The sequence below is a fragment of the Rhipicephalus microplus genome, chromosome 4, assembly GCF_043290135.1.
Source record: "Rhipicephalus microplus isolate Deutch F79 chromosome 4, USDA_Rmic, whole genome shotgun sequence".
NCBI classification, from domain to species: Eukaryota; Metazoa; Arthropoda; class Arachnida; order Ixodida; family Ixodidae; genus Rhipicephalus; species Rhipicephalus microplus.
This window is the reverse complement of record NC_134703.1, coordinates 84452312-84468770: the sequence shown is the minus strand read 5'-3', so window position 1 is coordinate 84468770 and position 16459 is coordinate 84452312. Positions and strand designations below refer to the sequence as shown.

The 16459-nt window shown below is 42.0% G+C and overlaps 1 protein-coding gene and 1 long non-coding RNA gene across 3 annotated transcripts in view; one reads left to right on the top strand and one right to left on the bottom strand.

The window, feature by feature from the left end:
- Nucleotides 1-9641, bottom strand: part of LOC119172765 (cell surface glycoprotein MUC18) — a 231070-nt gene extending 221429 nt beyond the window's left edge. The window contains exon 1 of the mRNA XM_075893213.1: nt 9522-9641. Within this exon, the coding sequence (XP_075749328.1) occupies nt 9522-9609 (88 nt within the window). The 5' untranslated portion in view covers nt 9610-9641. The remainder of the gene's footprint in view (nt 1-9521) is intronic.
- The window catches only part of LOC142814452 (uncharacterized), a 512230-nt gene that overhangs the window by 79751 nt on the left and 416020 nt on the right, over nt 1-16459 (top strand). The gene's annotated exons all lie outside the window — the stretch shown is intronic.

The following is a 16459-nucleotide window of genomic DNA, read 5'->3' as shown; positions in this document are numbered from 1 at the left end:
ATATTGAGCTGCGGTGGTACCGCTCTTGAAAGTCGGCGCGAAGCTTGCATCTTATAACAGCATACCCTATGAGTGAAAGAAACATGTGAAGATCTGCTTTCGGAAAAAAACCTAAAACTTATGCCTTTTCATTTCACCCTACTTCGTTAGTTGGAAGGCATCACGGGATGTTCTATTCTGCATTCTTTTTGGTAGTTTATGCGTAAACTGCGTATGATGTCCTGCTTCGAGCATTAGGACCCGGGTATATCGAGAGATGAAATAAAATACGCAATATAATATAACAAAGTTGCTTTAATAATGGGCGTGAGAATAAAGTGTCAGCAATTGGTAACTACCATGATTGACTAGTAACTATGCGTCAAGCAGCTGTACTTAAAGTTATGAGCTGAACAATCGTGTATACGGGACCACGTTTTGTTTATTTTTTAGGTTCTCGGCACCAAACTATAAGCACACGCGTGAAAATGCCACTTCTAAACTTGCATGTATTCATAGTCTCTTCAGTTTACTTCAAACTTCTTTCTTCTCCCCTTCAGCGTACAGGAAAATGGGAAAATATTTTTTATGAACAATGAAAAAACTTGAAACTTTTAAAGTTTAATTCCTTTTTACCAACTGAATTACAGGCTTTACATTTTGTTTGAATATTTTAGGCAGATTGTAAATATAGTTTATAATACAGATTATGCGAAAAATTGATAAAAACTTCATTGGAGACTCTTCAGCAGTTTCGCCACGCACACTGGTTAAAAATAAACCAGAACAAAATTCCCTTACTGGCCTCTAGGACGAAAGAGTTAACGTTTGCTGAAAAACGCTCGTAGGGAACCCGCTGCTCTTCAGAGATACTCCACATGGAGCGCCATCTAGTTCATTTTGATTAAGTAATACTCTCCGTGCGATACAATTAGGCTGAAAAGTAAAAAAAATGCAGCAGAAACAGATGCACTTTCTTCAAGCAATGGCCCTAAATGTGGTCCCAGAGACTGTAGAGGATACGAATCTTCCCAGGAAGTCCTGACTATCAAACTATTTATTTTATTTACAAATACATTCTTTAAATTTTTCGAGGTATAAAAGATGAATGGTTAAAGCACTGGTAATGGCAGCAGAGAATAAACATTTTAAACATACGTATAGTAGATTTTACTACGCCATAACGACTGAATTGTGTACATTATTTAACATTCAAAACATGGTTAGTACTTGCATTTACTGCAGAGCAAAGAATTTAAATTTTAAAAAATGGCCTGAAGATAAAAAGGGCATGCTGGTTGATTAAACACTGTCCGCAGAAGCGTATAGTGATGCATGGTAATAGTGTCAGAAGTGCACGTAAAGAACATTATTGTCCACATCTAAACAATAGAATAAGTGTGAAAGACAAAGGATCTAGATGAATAAAAAATGAAAGAATAGATCAAGCCTGGATTATATACGTTTCAGCGTAAGAGAAACACACACACACACACACACGCACACACACGCACACACACGCACGCGCACACGCACGCGCACACGCACGCGCACGCGCACACGCACACACACGCGCACACGCACACGCACACACACACGCACACGCACACGCACACATCCATATACATATACATAGTAAATATTCCTGATACATTCCTGATGAAGGCCAGACTCTGGCTGAAACGTTGAGATAAACCGCGTTGTGACTGCTCACGGGGGATCTACTTGACTACTTGCAACGCCACGGCCACTCCACCACCATGCCGGCCTATATATATTATGCGCAAAATCCACTACACAGAAAACTAAGCAGACCTCAGGCACTGACACTCGTGCTTCTTGATGTCGGGGCTTACCCTAATCCCGCGCTATTGAACAAAAATTATCCCGAAATACAGCCTACCTATTACATGCTCCTTCTGGGACAATACTGCGAACTTGGAGAATATATATATATATATATATATATATATATATATATATATATATATATATATATATATATATATATATATGTGTGTGTGTGTGTGTGTGTGACGAACCACACGAAAACGGTGTGGTGGAATGGTAGAGAAGGAGGAAGACGAAGACAAATAAATGGTTCATCGTACAGCCATCACGCCTCGTGCGTCACACGAGTCGACAGGATGAAGACCTCGCGACTACATCATCGCCCGGCCACCATCATCGAAGACCTGAGCGAGACGCAGTGACCGAACGCGGACCACAGAAGAACGTGGACCACCAAGACCACCAAGCATCATGACAGCAGCATCAGATGACCTTGACATCCCTAAGTACACCGGATCAGCGGACGACGGACCCGTACAGGACTGGTTCAACCTGTTCGAGCACCACGCAACCGCTGCATCATGGTCGGAACGGGAAATGATCACCAACTTCACCGACTACATCTCAGGTGAGGCATTCAAGTTTTACCTGACACACATATTCGAAAACGACGAATCATGGCAAAAGATCAGGGAAGAGATGATTGCCCGTTTTAACGACTACGACAAGGACTTTCTCATTACCGATCATCTTTATACAACCATGCTCGGCCATCACAGTCCACGCTTATTTCTCAAGAAACGTGGCGTTCCACCAGGTTTCTCTTCACTAAAGTCGGCTTTTTCAAAGTCGTGGCACCAACATACGACACGAGACGTCGCTCACCCTACTGATGCCTTTCATGCTTCGTCTCGCATACATGGTCCACCACCTGGTTTTCTACGACGCAGCTCTTCAAAGGCTCCTAACGGTCACTATTCGTGTCATAAGGACGCCTTGTTCATGGTAGACCAGCTGACACATGGGGAAAATACCAAACAACGCCAAGATGACTCAAAGAGTGAAAATCAGTCTTCAGGCATTGGAGCAGCTTACTCCCCATCTCGCAGACTTGGCCCTCCTCCTGGTTTTCCATCGCTTGGCTCTTTCGTAACCCACAATGTCCATCTCGCATCTAGCACGCTCACAATGGTCGGGATAGAGCTGTGGAGCTTGGACGATGCTACGCCAAGCCCTGGACTTACCACCCAGATTCATGCGCCAGAACAGCTCGCATCATTAGTTGCACAGAAAAAGGGCCATTCACAACTCAAACCTTACCAAACTACCCCTGTTGCGGTGTTGCCGTCCAGTGCGCTGCCACCAGAAACTCCAAACACAGAAGGCTCAGACGCATCGAACGTCGCATGCTACCAGGCGCAAGAACCACTCATAGTGAGCCGCGAAGAAGAAGTCCCTGATGAACTATCTGTCAACTCTGAATGTTTTTTGTCGCAAGAGTTCATTTCCACGGCACCGCAGACTTGCCAAAGTTTGCATTTTCAACCTGGTGATGCGACGTCACATGTGGTACCCTCATGCAGGGGTCACCAATCCAAGAATCGAACCAATTCAGAAGCAAATCATACATCAAACCTCGTACACAGTTGTCTTTCAGAAGCGTCCATAGTCAACCACGTCACAGAAGCCTCTGAAGAGCAGGCTAGCAATGATGGCGCACCACCAACCATGCCCGATAAGCAAGAAACCTGTTCACCATGCATCGGCTGTCTACAGGACGCGTCAAACCTCAAAGTAAATGAATGTCCCATTCCAGAAGGCTTGCCACTACAGCCATCTCCTGAGCAGCATGAGCAAAGCAAGCATAGCCAAGCGCGCAACCTCCTGCGACAACAAAATAGACTGCAACGAAGGCATCGACGAACGCGAAATTCAATGGAAGCACACTCACCAATTGAAGAACAGCGGAAAATAAGATCTCTAACCCAAAAAGTATTCCAAGACGTCAATTTTTCTCGCACAGAGAAAAGTCGCCAGAGACGCTCCCTGCGCCTGGAGTTACACAGACCGCAACACCACGGAAAACGCCACGAAAGGTGCGGAAGCACTTCTTGCATACCGCCAGCCTGCAGGCATCACGCCGTCACAATCCGTCAAGAAGCACGCATTTTAGAAGCAAAGCGTCTGTCGCAGCCACGACTCAGAATCCAACGCATGAGACATCCGACCTTCCAACGCTACAAGGACTCCCAACCTTGTTCGTTCCTCTATACTAACCAGGTTGTGCCATCATCATTTTTAACGCTGAAGGCATGGTTATGCTCCCCAGAACGCAACAGCCAACCTCGCCCACCTGAGGTCTCCTAGATATCACCGGACTGCCTTTCCTGTGAACATTTTGTGCAAGTGCATGGAACCGCCGTGCGGCATGGAACTACTGCATTTTCTGGCATTATTTTTTTATTATAAAACTTCATTTGTTCCTGCTTTCTAGATTGTAGCTCGCGCATTCTTTCGGGGGGAGCGGGAATCATGTGACGTAAGAAGGTAGTGACGGTTGGTAGAAGCAGAGGAGGAAGAAGTGACAGTAGAATAAACATGGGGTATGAGCCAGGCCGCGTCACCCAGTCATCATAGCGTCACACATATATATATATATATATATATATATATATATATATATATATATATATATATATATATAAGTGAAACAAGCGTATACTTAACAGCTCGTTTTTATCGTGTTTAGACACAATAATAATGAGATCTAACTGACAATAATGCCAAGCAAAGTACAGGGGAAGTTTTTAGGCTAATTGTAATGTAAATGTGAAGAAAGAAAGTGAGTTAAAAGATGACTTTCCGTAGGCAAGAGCTGAACCTGCGACCTTCGAATAACCCGTTCGACGCTCTACCACTGAGCTACCACAACAGCTATACCCCCAGCCACTTTTCTTGGGTATCTATGTGAATTCAACCGTGTGAGTGTCAGTAAGCGCCACCAATAGGCATGACTGCGAGTGTGGCACACTCTTTATGAGCCTGTTTGGCGTCACGTAGCAGGTGAACTTATTACCCGTTGGCAGCTTACCAATAGTCCCTCGTATACAACCTAAAGGCACCAAGTCTGCCAGTACGAGACCCTCATTAATGAACGACCGAAAGAAGTGTATATCTAAGGGGTCGTTTTTTTCGTGTTTTTGACACAATAATAATGAGATCTAACAGGCAATAATGCCAAGGAATGTATAGGGGAAGTCATTAGGCCAATTGTAATGTAAATACGAAGAAAGAAAGTGGGTGAAAAGATAACTTGCTGTGGGCAGGATCCGAACCTGCCCACAGCAAAATACCTTTTCACCCAATTTCCACCCACATAGGTAATTGACACTGTGTATCTACATAGGAACAAAGAGAACACACATGGGCGATATGAACGCGTGCGCGTTAAGCAATACCCGCTATCGGTAGCGTCAACCCAACGAAGGCATATAGTTATTGTCAGTGTTAAGAAAAACGTGACATAGGTAGCGTTGACCCCCCTCCCCCCCCCATCTCTCCAGACGAATGTAAATAATAAATTTCAGGATCCCAGCAGTAATCGAACCCAAGCATTCTGCGTGGCATTGAAGCATTTTGCCACAGAGCTATGCCAGGCCGCGGAACTACTTTTCAAATTGACGCTAATCTTCGTGAAACGTCAATAGTGGTTGCAGTGCGTCCTACCCAATCTTATAAACATTACATATGTACTCCGTTGATGCAGCCCTCACGTTGGGTTAACGTAAAATGTGGTTAGTTGCCATGCGCTGAAGTTTATTTCTGTAGCAGTGTCCAGGGCCACCATTCTCGCGAGCATCAGCGCTTCATATGAGCTTCTGGTGTTGCTAATACGCATGTTTCAGTTGATATCGTTGCGCAAGTGCAAACATATGGTTATATAAACATATGCAACTTTTCAACATATGTATGTGCGTTCAACAATTGTGCGTATATTTAGCGTCTTTTTATTATGTGTCGCTCAATAAAAAAATCGCTATACGCTCACCTTCCCTTCGCATGCTTCGCATAACGTCGATTTTCAGATACGAGAGATCTGCAGAATTTTTACCTTCCTCGTCCTTTCGCGTCAGGTAATACCAAACTTTGTATATGTGAAGCTAGCGAAAGACATTGAGCGCATCAGGAGCGTGGTACGTATGAAGTCATGTTGTTACATAACACGCATGTCATGATTATTGTGTTTGCGCTAGTCATATACCTTCGTCATCCAATCACGTCGCGTAATATCAAATTTGGTATATGTGAAGCAAGCCAAACGACCGTGAGCGCACCATGAGCGTATGGCTTGTAATCATGACTTACATGGCATGCACGCTATGATTTCGACGTTAGGGTCTGTCAGTTTCGTTGGTCATGCAGTCATGTCGTACCATACTCAATATGTCAATATGTGATTGAACTGAACCACCACAAAGGCAGCAGGACCATTGAATGTAAATTATGAGATTCATGACATACATGTCATGACTTTCATGTTATGACTAGTCAATTATGCTCGCCACATAGTCATGTTATTCCATACCAACTTTGGTATCGATACCATTGTCGAAACGGCCAGGAGAGCTAAAAGTCGTAGGTGGCTAGATAGATAGATAGATAGATAGATAGATAGATAGATAGATAGATAGATAGATAGATAGATAGATAGATAGATAGATAGATAGATAGATAGATAGATAGATAGATAGATAGATAGATAGATAGATAGATAGATAGATAGATAGATACGCTCAAAGTCGCCAAAGTTCACTAAGAAATGCTTCGCATTTAAAAGGTATTTCCAATAGTCTTTTAGCTTGGTTTATTGGTATAGAAGTGCCGAGTGACCCCTGTTTCAAGTCACCCCGCTGTGGTTGTCTAGGGGATAGATAATCGGTTACTGACACGTAGGTCACAAGATCGAATCCCGGCTTCTCCGGCAGCATTTTCGATGGAGGGGAAAAAGCAGTAGGCCCATGTTGTCGCATTTGGGTGCAAGCTAAAGAACCCCAGGTGGTGAAGATTTCTGGAGTCCTCCACTACGGCGTTTCTCATATTTATATGGTGGTTCTGGGACCATATAACAGTAAGTCGAGAACCCCATATTTATATTGCTGACTGTGCCACTCCACTTGAAGTAAGATTACTGGTGCGCCAGTTTCGCTTTCCGCGTACACAAGCCCAGACACACTCTCCCTCACTCCCTTCCTCCTTCTTTCCCTAGCTTTCTCACTCATTCTTTCAATTATTTATTGATTAAAATTATGCATACCTATACAAAATGATGAATAAATATTTAAAATGGACAATGAATGGCAGACAAAGGAGCATGGCAGAGAAGAAGCTTCGAACAATCCTCCACTTTCTGCGCTTTAGGCAGGTGATTTTGTGAGAGAACAAAACACCCATAAAAACGAACACATAATTAACTTATAAAGCTGTCGCAATTTCAACAGCTTTTCTCCTTTTCAGAAAAAAAAGAGATTTGTAATTACCACGCTATTGTGACAGTAAAAGAAAAACAATAGTTGTTTCTCCCGTTTATTTATTTAAATCGCCTAAATGTTAGTAAAGTACGGTATTAAATCCTCTACAAATCCCGCTAGACTACAACCAGAAGTAAGCGATGTCACCGCGTAACATAATAATATGAACAACTATATATATATATCCTGTTTTATAAACTAAAGAAATATAAATCTGTGCAAATTAGCCTGGTCGTCCTGTACGCTAACTCATTTCTGAGTGGCAGAAGGACTTCAGTGTTCCGGAATATGTCAGCTAGATAATTTTTTTCTTTTAAATTTACAAACATAAACTGCGTCAAATTACGGTGTACAGTGAATAGAGAGTTTTGATAACAAAATATGCAGCGTATAAAAGCTAAGATAAAAAAATTGTTTAAGTAAACGACCTATTCAACGCCAACGAGCGGCATCGAAAAACGAACTGAGTCATTCACAGACTTTAATGCGACATAATTGTAAATCCAATTATTCTTGCCGCTCCCGAAGAATAATCCTGTCACCAATCATCGGGTTTACAGTTACTGGACAAGGTTCACAAACAACGAGCTTTTCGTTTTCTTGTTTTGTAGCTCTAATATAAATGTCGAAAGCAAGGACACCACTTATTCACTGAAATTGTGGGAGCGAGAGAAAATGCAATTCTTGTAATAAGCATTCCAGTTTGACGATGGGAAGAAAAAAGTATATTGAATATGACATTATCATTCGCTTTTGTTATGTGAACCATGTTTTGTCCTTGTTCTCCTTAACTTAGACAGTATTTTGGGATGTACTTTCATTCAAAAGCTGCGCTCATATTTTAGCTTACATCGAAACACCAGAGAGTAAAGTTTTTTTCGGATATCTGGTTTGTTTACGCTCATCGTGGCGCGCCTTGGATCTTCCCTGCTTCTGATTACAAAATCGAAGTTTCCCATTTTTATTAAGTAAACGCATCTACATGTTCCGTTTGACACCTTAGGCAAGAATATCGAATTTCAAAGCTTTTTTTGGCCATGTTCGTACAGTGTGCTTGAATATACAGCGGTGCCGATAAAACAAAAATAACTACAGCTGAAGAAGCGCTGCCGTAGTCTGTAGTGATTTCTTTTTTCTATTTTGCATAACGTGTACAATATTCTTCTACTTTTTGATTGAAACTGTCGCTGCACAATACAATCCACTGTCATGCATAATTCTTACGGGCCTGCTGCCTGTATAAGTAGAAATGCACAAAGTATATTCATTTCAGTAGACGCAGTTTCAGATATCCTTCTCTAACAAACGCTACACATTACTTGTTTATTCAAAAATTATTACTGAAATATTTTAAAGGTTCAACCTTATATAAACATTTGGTTTAAGTCTAGTCATTTAAAACTGAAAGCTGTTGAATTCGCTGTAGTATTTCCAATGCTGTTTTTCATCTTGTCTTGTGCTATCAATAGTGTGAGGCTGATTGAAGACTGAAGCACAACTGGGAAGTAACACGGAAGTATTCAGCATCAGCGCACCTTGGAACGCGCAATCGTCTACTGCCAATGATTCCTATATATGAAAAGAAAGTGGGGGTTTTTTCATGTGCGTATATGGGGAAAACACTGAACTCGAAATAGCCGTGAAACTTTCAAATGATAGAAAGTATGTGTTATGTTACAAGAACAAATTATTACCGTTCCACAGTTTAACAACACAATGCTTAGGGCGAAATACGAGAAAAAAAATTCATGGATTTGATAATTGCTAGTCAAGCAATGGTTCATCGAACACATGTGCAAATGCAAACCCAGCAACAGTGCATCACGTATCACAAACAAGAAAAACAAAACAAAGAAGAAAGTGAAATAGCATCGTCCGCCCGTTTCGGGAGGAGAATAGCTTGCAACAGGTAAGAAGCTTATATGAAGTAATCAAGCATCCACAACTCACGCACACAAATCTGCATTCCGTTTATCATTCACAAACCATACCGATGTATCGAGCGCATTTTCTGCTTCTGTTTTTTTCTTGCACTTCCAATATGTGTGAATCGTAAGAACACTACAATCGTCAGTTTTTTAATTACTCGCAATTTTAACTAGTGCGGGATCGTTTCTGAGTCAAGTATTGAATCAAAAAGAAGAAACAAGAAACTAAATATCTAAGGAGTCCGTTCCTGGGATATCCCGTTGAGGGGGAGTGTGTGCGACCAAAAACACTAACCGAGTGAAGCCGTGGCTGACGACACGAAGCCCGCTAGGAGCGCAATCCAGCCCAGCGGATGTATCCTCGAGTCTCTTCGGTGGCGCATGGTATCCGAGCGTCGGCCGCGCACACCGTATCCCAGCGAGGCACCAAATGAGCACGGTGAGCGCACGCTGTGAGGATGCGAGGCCGCCTGGCGGTCCGGGCGTGAACCCTGGCTCCCCGTCAGCCTCCCCTCACTACCGATGCCCGCGCGGACGCTGGTTGGTCTGCGTGTGCTGGGCAGCGCCACCGCGGCTGCGGCGACGGGAAGCGCGGGCTAGCCTTCTTCACCGACGTCACTGCCGGCTATTCGAAGACCAAGGGGCTGAGGGAAAATAGGGGTGGGAAGGGGGGTTGTCGAACCCGATTCTTAGTATTTTTACCAATGGCAATATCAAAGAGGCACGCCACCTGGCCTTGACTTAGGCCTCGAAGTTCGTGCATTCTGTTTTCTGTAGAGGCGACCCGAGCGTTGCACGCTTTGACCTATGAACCCCAGCGCACCTGAAGAGTAGCGAGGATGAAATACGAAGGCAGAAAATGTTTGTACGCTGAAGATATCTGACAACAAACAAACAAGAGGTAGGAGGCATGGTCAGAGGAGAACTGCCAGTGGATACATTCCAGGTAGTGTTGCGAGATTTGTGATATACTGAAGCCAGAGCGTATCAATTATTGACTTTTCGTAGCTACCATCCTGTGGACAGAAGGCATCCACAGTTGTTTAACAACTTTTCAGCCATATACTGCGGCCAGTATTTTTTTTCTTTCCTTTTGTCACACTGTCGTAAACACATGCTTTCTATTCAAAAATATAAGCTCACTATATGGCTTACACTAACTAGATGTTTACCACGATCAGGGCTACAAAGTAGTAAGCTTGAAAGAAGAAACCCTTTATTGCTTACCTTCCGGGGTGAATTATACGAAATCATCACCAGAATGTACGCATGTATTATACGTTTCTGGTGTGACGATATGCATCAATTTCCATTATTGTAAAATCACTGTGTTTACTGTATGTTAGCAGCCATGATAATAACATAATATTAACGCGTTGCATATTATCCTTGGCATAGAAATTCAGCAGCGGCTCACTTTCTTTTTACTGGCAGTGCGTGGTGAAAACAAATAACTTTGAAACCTACATTTTTTAACAATGGAGCTTTGTAAGCTTTTCGTTGCGCCAGGTAATGTGAACAGAAAGAACAGAAATAAATCGACATGAACCAACATGACATCTCTTCTTCATGCTCTCCTTACTATTCGTTCTCCCCATAATATTAAGCTTGGGTTCCACGAAACTGGCGGCGTGGAAGGCAACAACTGGGACGAGCTAGAGGAAAAGATCAGAGAAAGAGAAAAAATTGGCAGAGCACACGTACCTTGGGAATCGACCTAATGCGAAGCATGTGGAGGGAAGATAAGGGGTTGTTATTTTTGTTTAATGAGCGACAACTCATGAAATGACGTCAAAAAAATGCACAAATGTTGCACGCACAGACGTATGTTGATGAATTACCGATCTTTATATAACAAGTTGTTCGCACTTGCACAACGATGCCAACAGGAACATGAGTATTAGCAACAGCAGAAAAGATAAGCGGGTATGAAGGGCTGTTGTTCACGAGGATGGTAGTTTTGGACACCATCATCATCAGCCTGACTACGTCCACTGCAGGACAAAGGCCTCTCCCATGTTCCGCCAGTTAACTCGTTCCTGTGCTTGCTGCTGCCAATTTATACCCACAAACTTCTTAATCTCATCTGCCTCCCACTAACTTGCTTGCCTTCTTTGAGACGCCAGTTAGTTACCCTTAATGACCAGCGGTTATCCTGTCTACGCGCTACATGCCAGGCCCATGTCCATTTTCTCTTCTCGATTTCAACTATGATATCATTTACCCTAGTTTGTTCCCTAATCCACTCTGCTCTCTTCTTGTCTCTTAAGGTTACACCTACCATTTTTCTTTCCATTGCTCGCTGCATCGTCCTCAATTTAAGCGGAACCCTCTTTATAAGTCTCCAGGCTTCTGCTCCGTAGCTAAGTACCGGCAACATACAGCTGTTATATAACTTCTTCTTAAGGGACAGTGGCAATCTACCTGTCATAATTTGAGAGTGCTTGCCAAATGTGCTCCACCCCATTCTTATTCTTCTAGTTACTTCAATCTCGTGGTTCGACTCCGCAGTTATTACCTGCCCTAAGTAGACATAGTCTTTTACAACTTGAAGTGCACAATTACTTATCTCGAAGCACTGCTCTCTTCCTAGGTTGTTGTACATTACTTTCGTTTTCTGAAGAATAATTTTAAGACCCACCTTTCTGCTCTCCTTGTCTAACTCCATAATATGAGTTGCAATTCGTCCCCTGAGTTACTCAGCAATGCAATGTCATCGGTGAAGCGCAGGTTACTAAGGTACTCTCCATTAACTCTTATCCCTAACTCTTCCCATTCTAGGCTTCTGAAAACCTCCTGTAAGCATGCGTTAAATAGCATTGGAGAGATTGTGTCCTCTGCCTTACACCCTTCTTGATTGGTATTCTATTGCTTTCTTTATGAAGCACTATGGTAGGAGTTTATCCTCTGTAGATTTCTTCCAGGATGTTTATATATACTTCATTGACGCCCTGATTCCGCAGTGTCTGCATGACGGCGGATATTTCTACTGAATCAAACGCTTTCTCGTAATCTATGAAGGCTATGTAGAGTGGTTGGTTATATTCTGAGCATTTCTATATTACCTGATTGATAGTATTAATATGGTCGATTGTTGAGTAGTCTGTTCGAAATTCTGCTTGTTCCTTTGGTAGATTGAATTATAATGTTTTCTTTACTCTCTTAGCAATTACCTTTATAAATAGCTAGTGTACTACAGAGAGCTACAGAGTTTTGCTACAGAGTATACTACAGAGGTTTGGACACTGCTACATAAATAAACTCCAGCGCACGGTGCCCAACTGCAATTGACGTTCGCCCGACGTGAAGGCTGTGTGAAATGAGCACATATGTTTGCTATGTAAAATCAGATGACAACCCCAATTGACATTTCACGAGCATCAGGGTCGATTTTAAAAACAGTTCTGAGGCCTGGTGCGGCTCTGTGGTAGAAATTTTGATTGCCCTCTTTGACTACCCCTAGCAAACCAGATGCCAATACCTGGTTAACCTCCCGGCCTTTCCTTTCTCACTCTCTCTCTCTCTCTCTCTTGATTGCCGCACAAAATGCTTGGCTTCTATTTCGGCTGGGAACCTGACATTATTTGCTGCATTCATCATCAATCTGACGCATTACGATTGTTCATGTGTGTTCTCCTCGTTCCTGTGTAGATGCTAGGTTTCACCTGTGGCGCATACCTTTATTCCAGCGCCACATACCCGCCCGTGGGTATGTGCCATTGTCTGGCGGGAAGTGTTTAACGACGTACGCGGCGGGATTGTGACATTATTCATGTGTTGACGAGCGCGTCAAATTCGTGCAACCATCTTATCCTCTCATTCTAATTTTGGGTCACGCCAAGTGAAGGGTTGATCCCTAGAGGACCCAGACGGATAGATAGATAGATAGATAGATAGATAGATAGATAGATAGATAGATAGATAGATAGATACCAAAAGCGCTTGCAGTACGCAATGAAATACTTCGCATTTATTAAAGGATGGAAAGAAAGAGACGGATACGGAGAAAAAAGGACAAAGAGAAAAAAAAGAGGGAGGCGAAGACAAAGAGAAGGAGACACAAAGAAAATAACAGGGTTGTCGACATTAAGAAAAGAAAAGAGCCAGAGACAGAGAAAAAGGAAGAAATGGAAAGTAATTTGGAGGAAGTGAGAAACAGAAAGAGAGAGAAATTAGAAAAAGGAAGAGAAGGCAACTGCGATGTGGAATTTTGGAGAACTAGTTACGTTGAACGGTAGTACTGTGGAAAAAGTGAGTGATATTAGCGTTGATATTGAGGCATCGAAGCTTGTAATTATATAAGCTATGCAACAACAAAATGCTGCCAAAAGGCCATAATTGCATTACTATTTTTAAGTGCAAAATCTGCAATTGATTCACTGTTATACCGAGACAACTTCATTAAAGACCCGTGGATCTTGATGCCATATTGCCATGTGCGCAAAGCTTTTATTCGCCTATTGGTCAAAAGTACCAAGGAAATTTGACCGGCCAAATACAACAAATCAAGGCAAATATATCATGACCCCCGATTGTGGATTTGCGTTGACTGACTTTCATGTTCATAGGCAAATCACTTATACGCACACATCGTCCATCCCTCATTCACTCTTCCTTCTTGTTTACACATTGAACATAATGAGAAAGGCATACAGGAGCACAAAGGAGAGAAGATCGGTAGAATCTTATTTGATTAACTATCGGGATATAACTCATGGATAGTGAAGACTGCTATACGCCAAGTATTTACCGAGCAATTAAAGAGAACCTGTGCTTTAGGTATTGACACTCATGGTTGCATCGAGTTATACGAGCCACGGGGAGTGCTTGTGTTCACGCATTCTGCAGATGAACTCTTTTTATTGGGGACATTTCAAAAGAGCTGAAAGTAAATTAGGTTATGACATGCTGTGGAAACCTAATTGAAGCATAAAGAAAGTAGTAAGGAATGGAAGCAAGAAAAAGAAAAGGCATGTGATGTTAATCGGCATACAATATGCGATGTGATTCCGTGCACAGGAGAAATGAATAGTGAGATCAAAAACTCGAATAGTAAAAAAAACGGAGGTAGTGTAAAGAGAATGAAACAAACCATTTTTCTTTATTGACGTGATGTATAAGAAGATGTTGGCGCAGAAATTAGGCCACTCCTTATTTTTTAGAGGTATTTAACACAGAGCATGTGGGGTTCAAGTCTCCAGGGGAAGAAGTACGCAGCACATACAATATACAATTATAACAATGCAATAAGTAACATATAACAGTTAGGAAATGATATTTTAAAACAACGTATTTGAAAGTCACATATAATATGCATATACTGTGATAATAACAAACTGAAAAGTAACCGATGCATGCAGTGAACAGTCATATAATTGTCAACGTAATAGTGAACGTTCACATAAATAAGCGTCCTTGTGTTAAAAAAAACAGAACAAATTGTACTATATATGCCACTGCCTTCAAGAAGAACATTCAGTGCTTTACTGCGCACTTCCGGGAACCCTACGTTGGCGACCGGCCTAAGAGTTTACTCAAGCTGGATAATATGTGATCTAAAGTCATTAAGGATGGTACAAGTCGGCATCTGTTGTGGGCATTCAAGAAAGAGGTGACATATGTCTTCTTCTACAAATCCGCAATGACATTCAGATGTTTCAGTGTGCTTAATTTTTTGTAAAAAATGCTTGAGGTAGGCAGTGCCAAATATATTTGGTGAATAAGGGTTGACACGTTTCTGGCTAAAGACAACAAAATTTCTCATTCAATTACTGAAACTGTTATATAAATCGGAGCGTTCAGAGTTTTCGTGTAACAACTCACTTTTAAACTTATATTGTGTCTTAAATGTGGCGAAATTCACATTTTGATAATGCAAAAGGAACCAAAATCTTGGTGATGTGGTTGTCGTGCTGCGCTTCATCAGCTGCTGTGTTGCCTGGTATGTCGCAATGTCCCAGTATCCACTGAAACATTATTTCATGGTGCTTTTGTTTCGTCTTTGTGAGCTGTTTCAGTGTCTCCTAAATGAGGCTATTATTGATTGTTTTGGCTTGTGTGCTTGTTATGTCCTATATATAGCAATAAAATTTTACAGCTGCTTGAGCAAGTCTGTCACCCTCGAATAGGAAAGCTTCTATTTACTTTGTTTAATTACCTCATGCTACCTTCACTGGCTGGAATACATAATTTGACCCAACCTGCATTATATCCTCTTTCATGACGCTAACTTTTTGTACAAAATTTCTTCCGAGTATTACCAGCCTTTAAAACGGGTTACATCAACTACGGTTGGTACAACCGCAATTATTGCTAAGCGTGGTTTAGGCTGCGCAAACGCAGCCGGGCGAGCCAACGGTTATGACCCTAACCTCAGTTGACTGCAAGCAGAACCTGCTGACCTCGGTTTATGGTAAGTGAATTGGCCTGGTGGACAAGATTACGTGGGTGGTGTGCGGACAAGGAGCGCAATTATTCGCAGCTGAACTGCAGACGTGTTCAGTAGTACAGGGCTACTACAGCAGCCACCATTACCATTTAGAATTATAACCTAGCCACTTAGTGCTGAAATTTTCGGAATCCGCGTCTCCACGCCGAGATGACGCAAGGCTCCAAGGCATTCTTCCCGCCGGCAATTACGGACTAACCTTCTTCGTATAAGCGAACGCTGCCACAGCCGCCGCCTTTGCCAAGTGAATTATGCGAATAATGCTGCTTCGAGATTGCACACCACAAATAATGTACGCGACAACCTGCAGCGGTAGGTGACACGATCTCACGTTTCAGAGCTATGCGAAGCGAGCCTTTTCGATGTAAACAAAAGCAAATGATATGGCAATATGTCAAAAAGGTATGCGCGCTGCATTGCCTTGTTATTCATCGCACGCATCACGGGTCAGATATGCCATCACTATTGAAGCTATACGTTTAGTGTATTTGTACAACGATGCGTCTAAACTATTCTAGCACAAAATGAAACCAGCCAAGACTAATATTCATCGCGACCTTTAGAGTCAACAGAAATGCACTTGAATAATACGGCAAACTGCAGTTTTTCTTAGCAATGGTTTATTGTCGCTACAGATAAGTTGGTGCGTGAAACATCACCAGCATATATATATATATATATATATATATATATATATATATATATGTATATATATATATATATATATATATATATGTATGTATATATATATACATATATATATATATATATATTGAACCAGACGT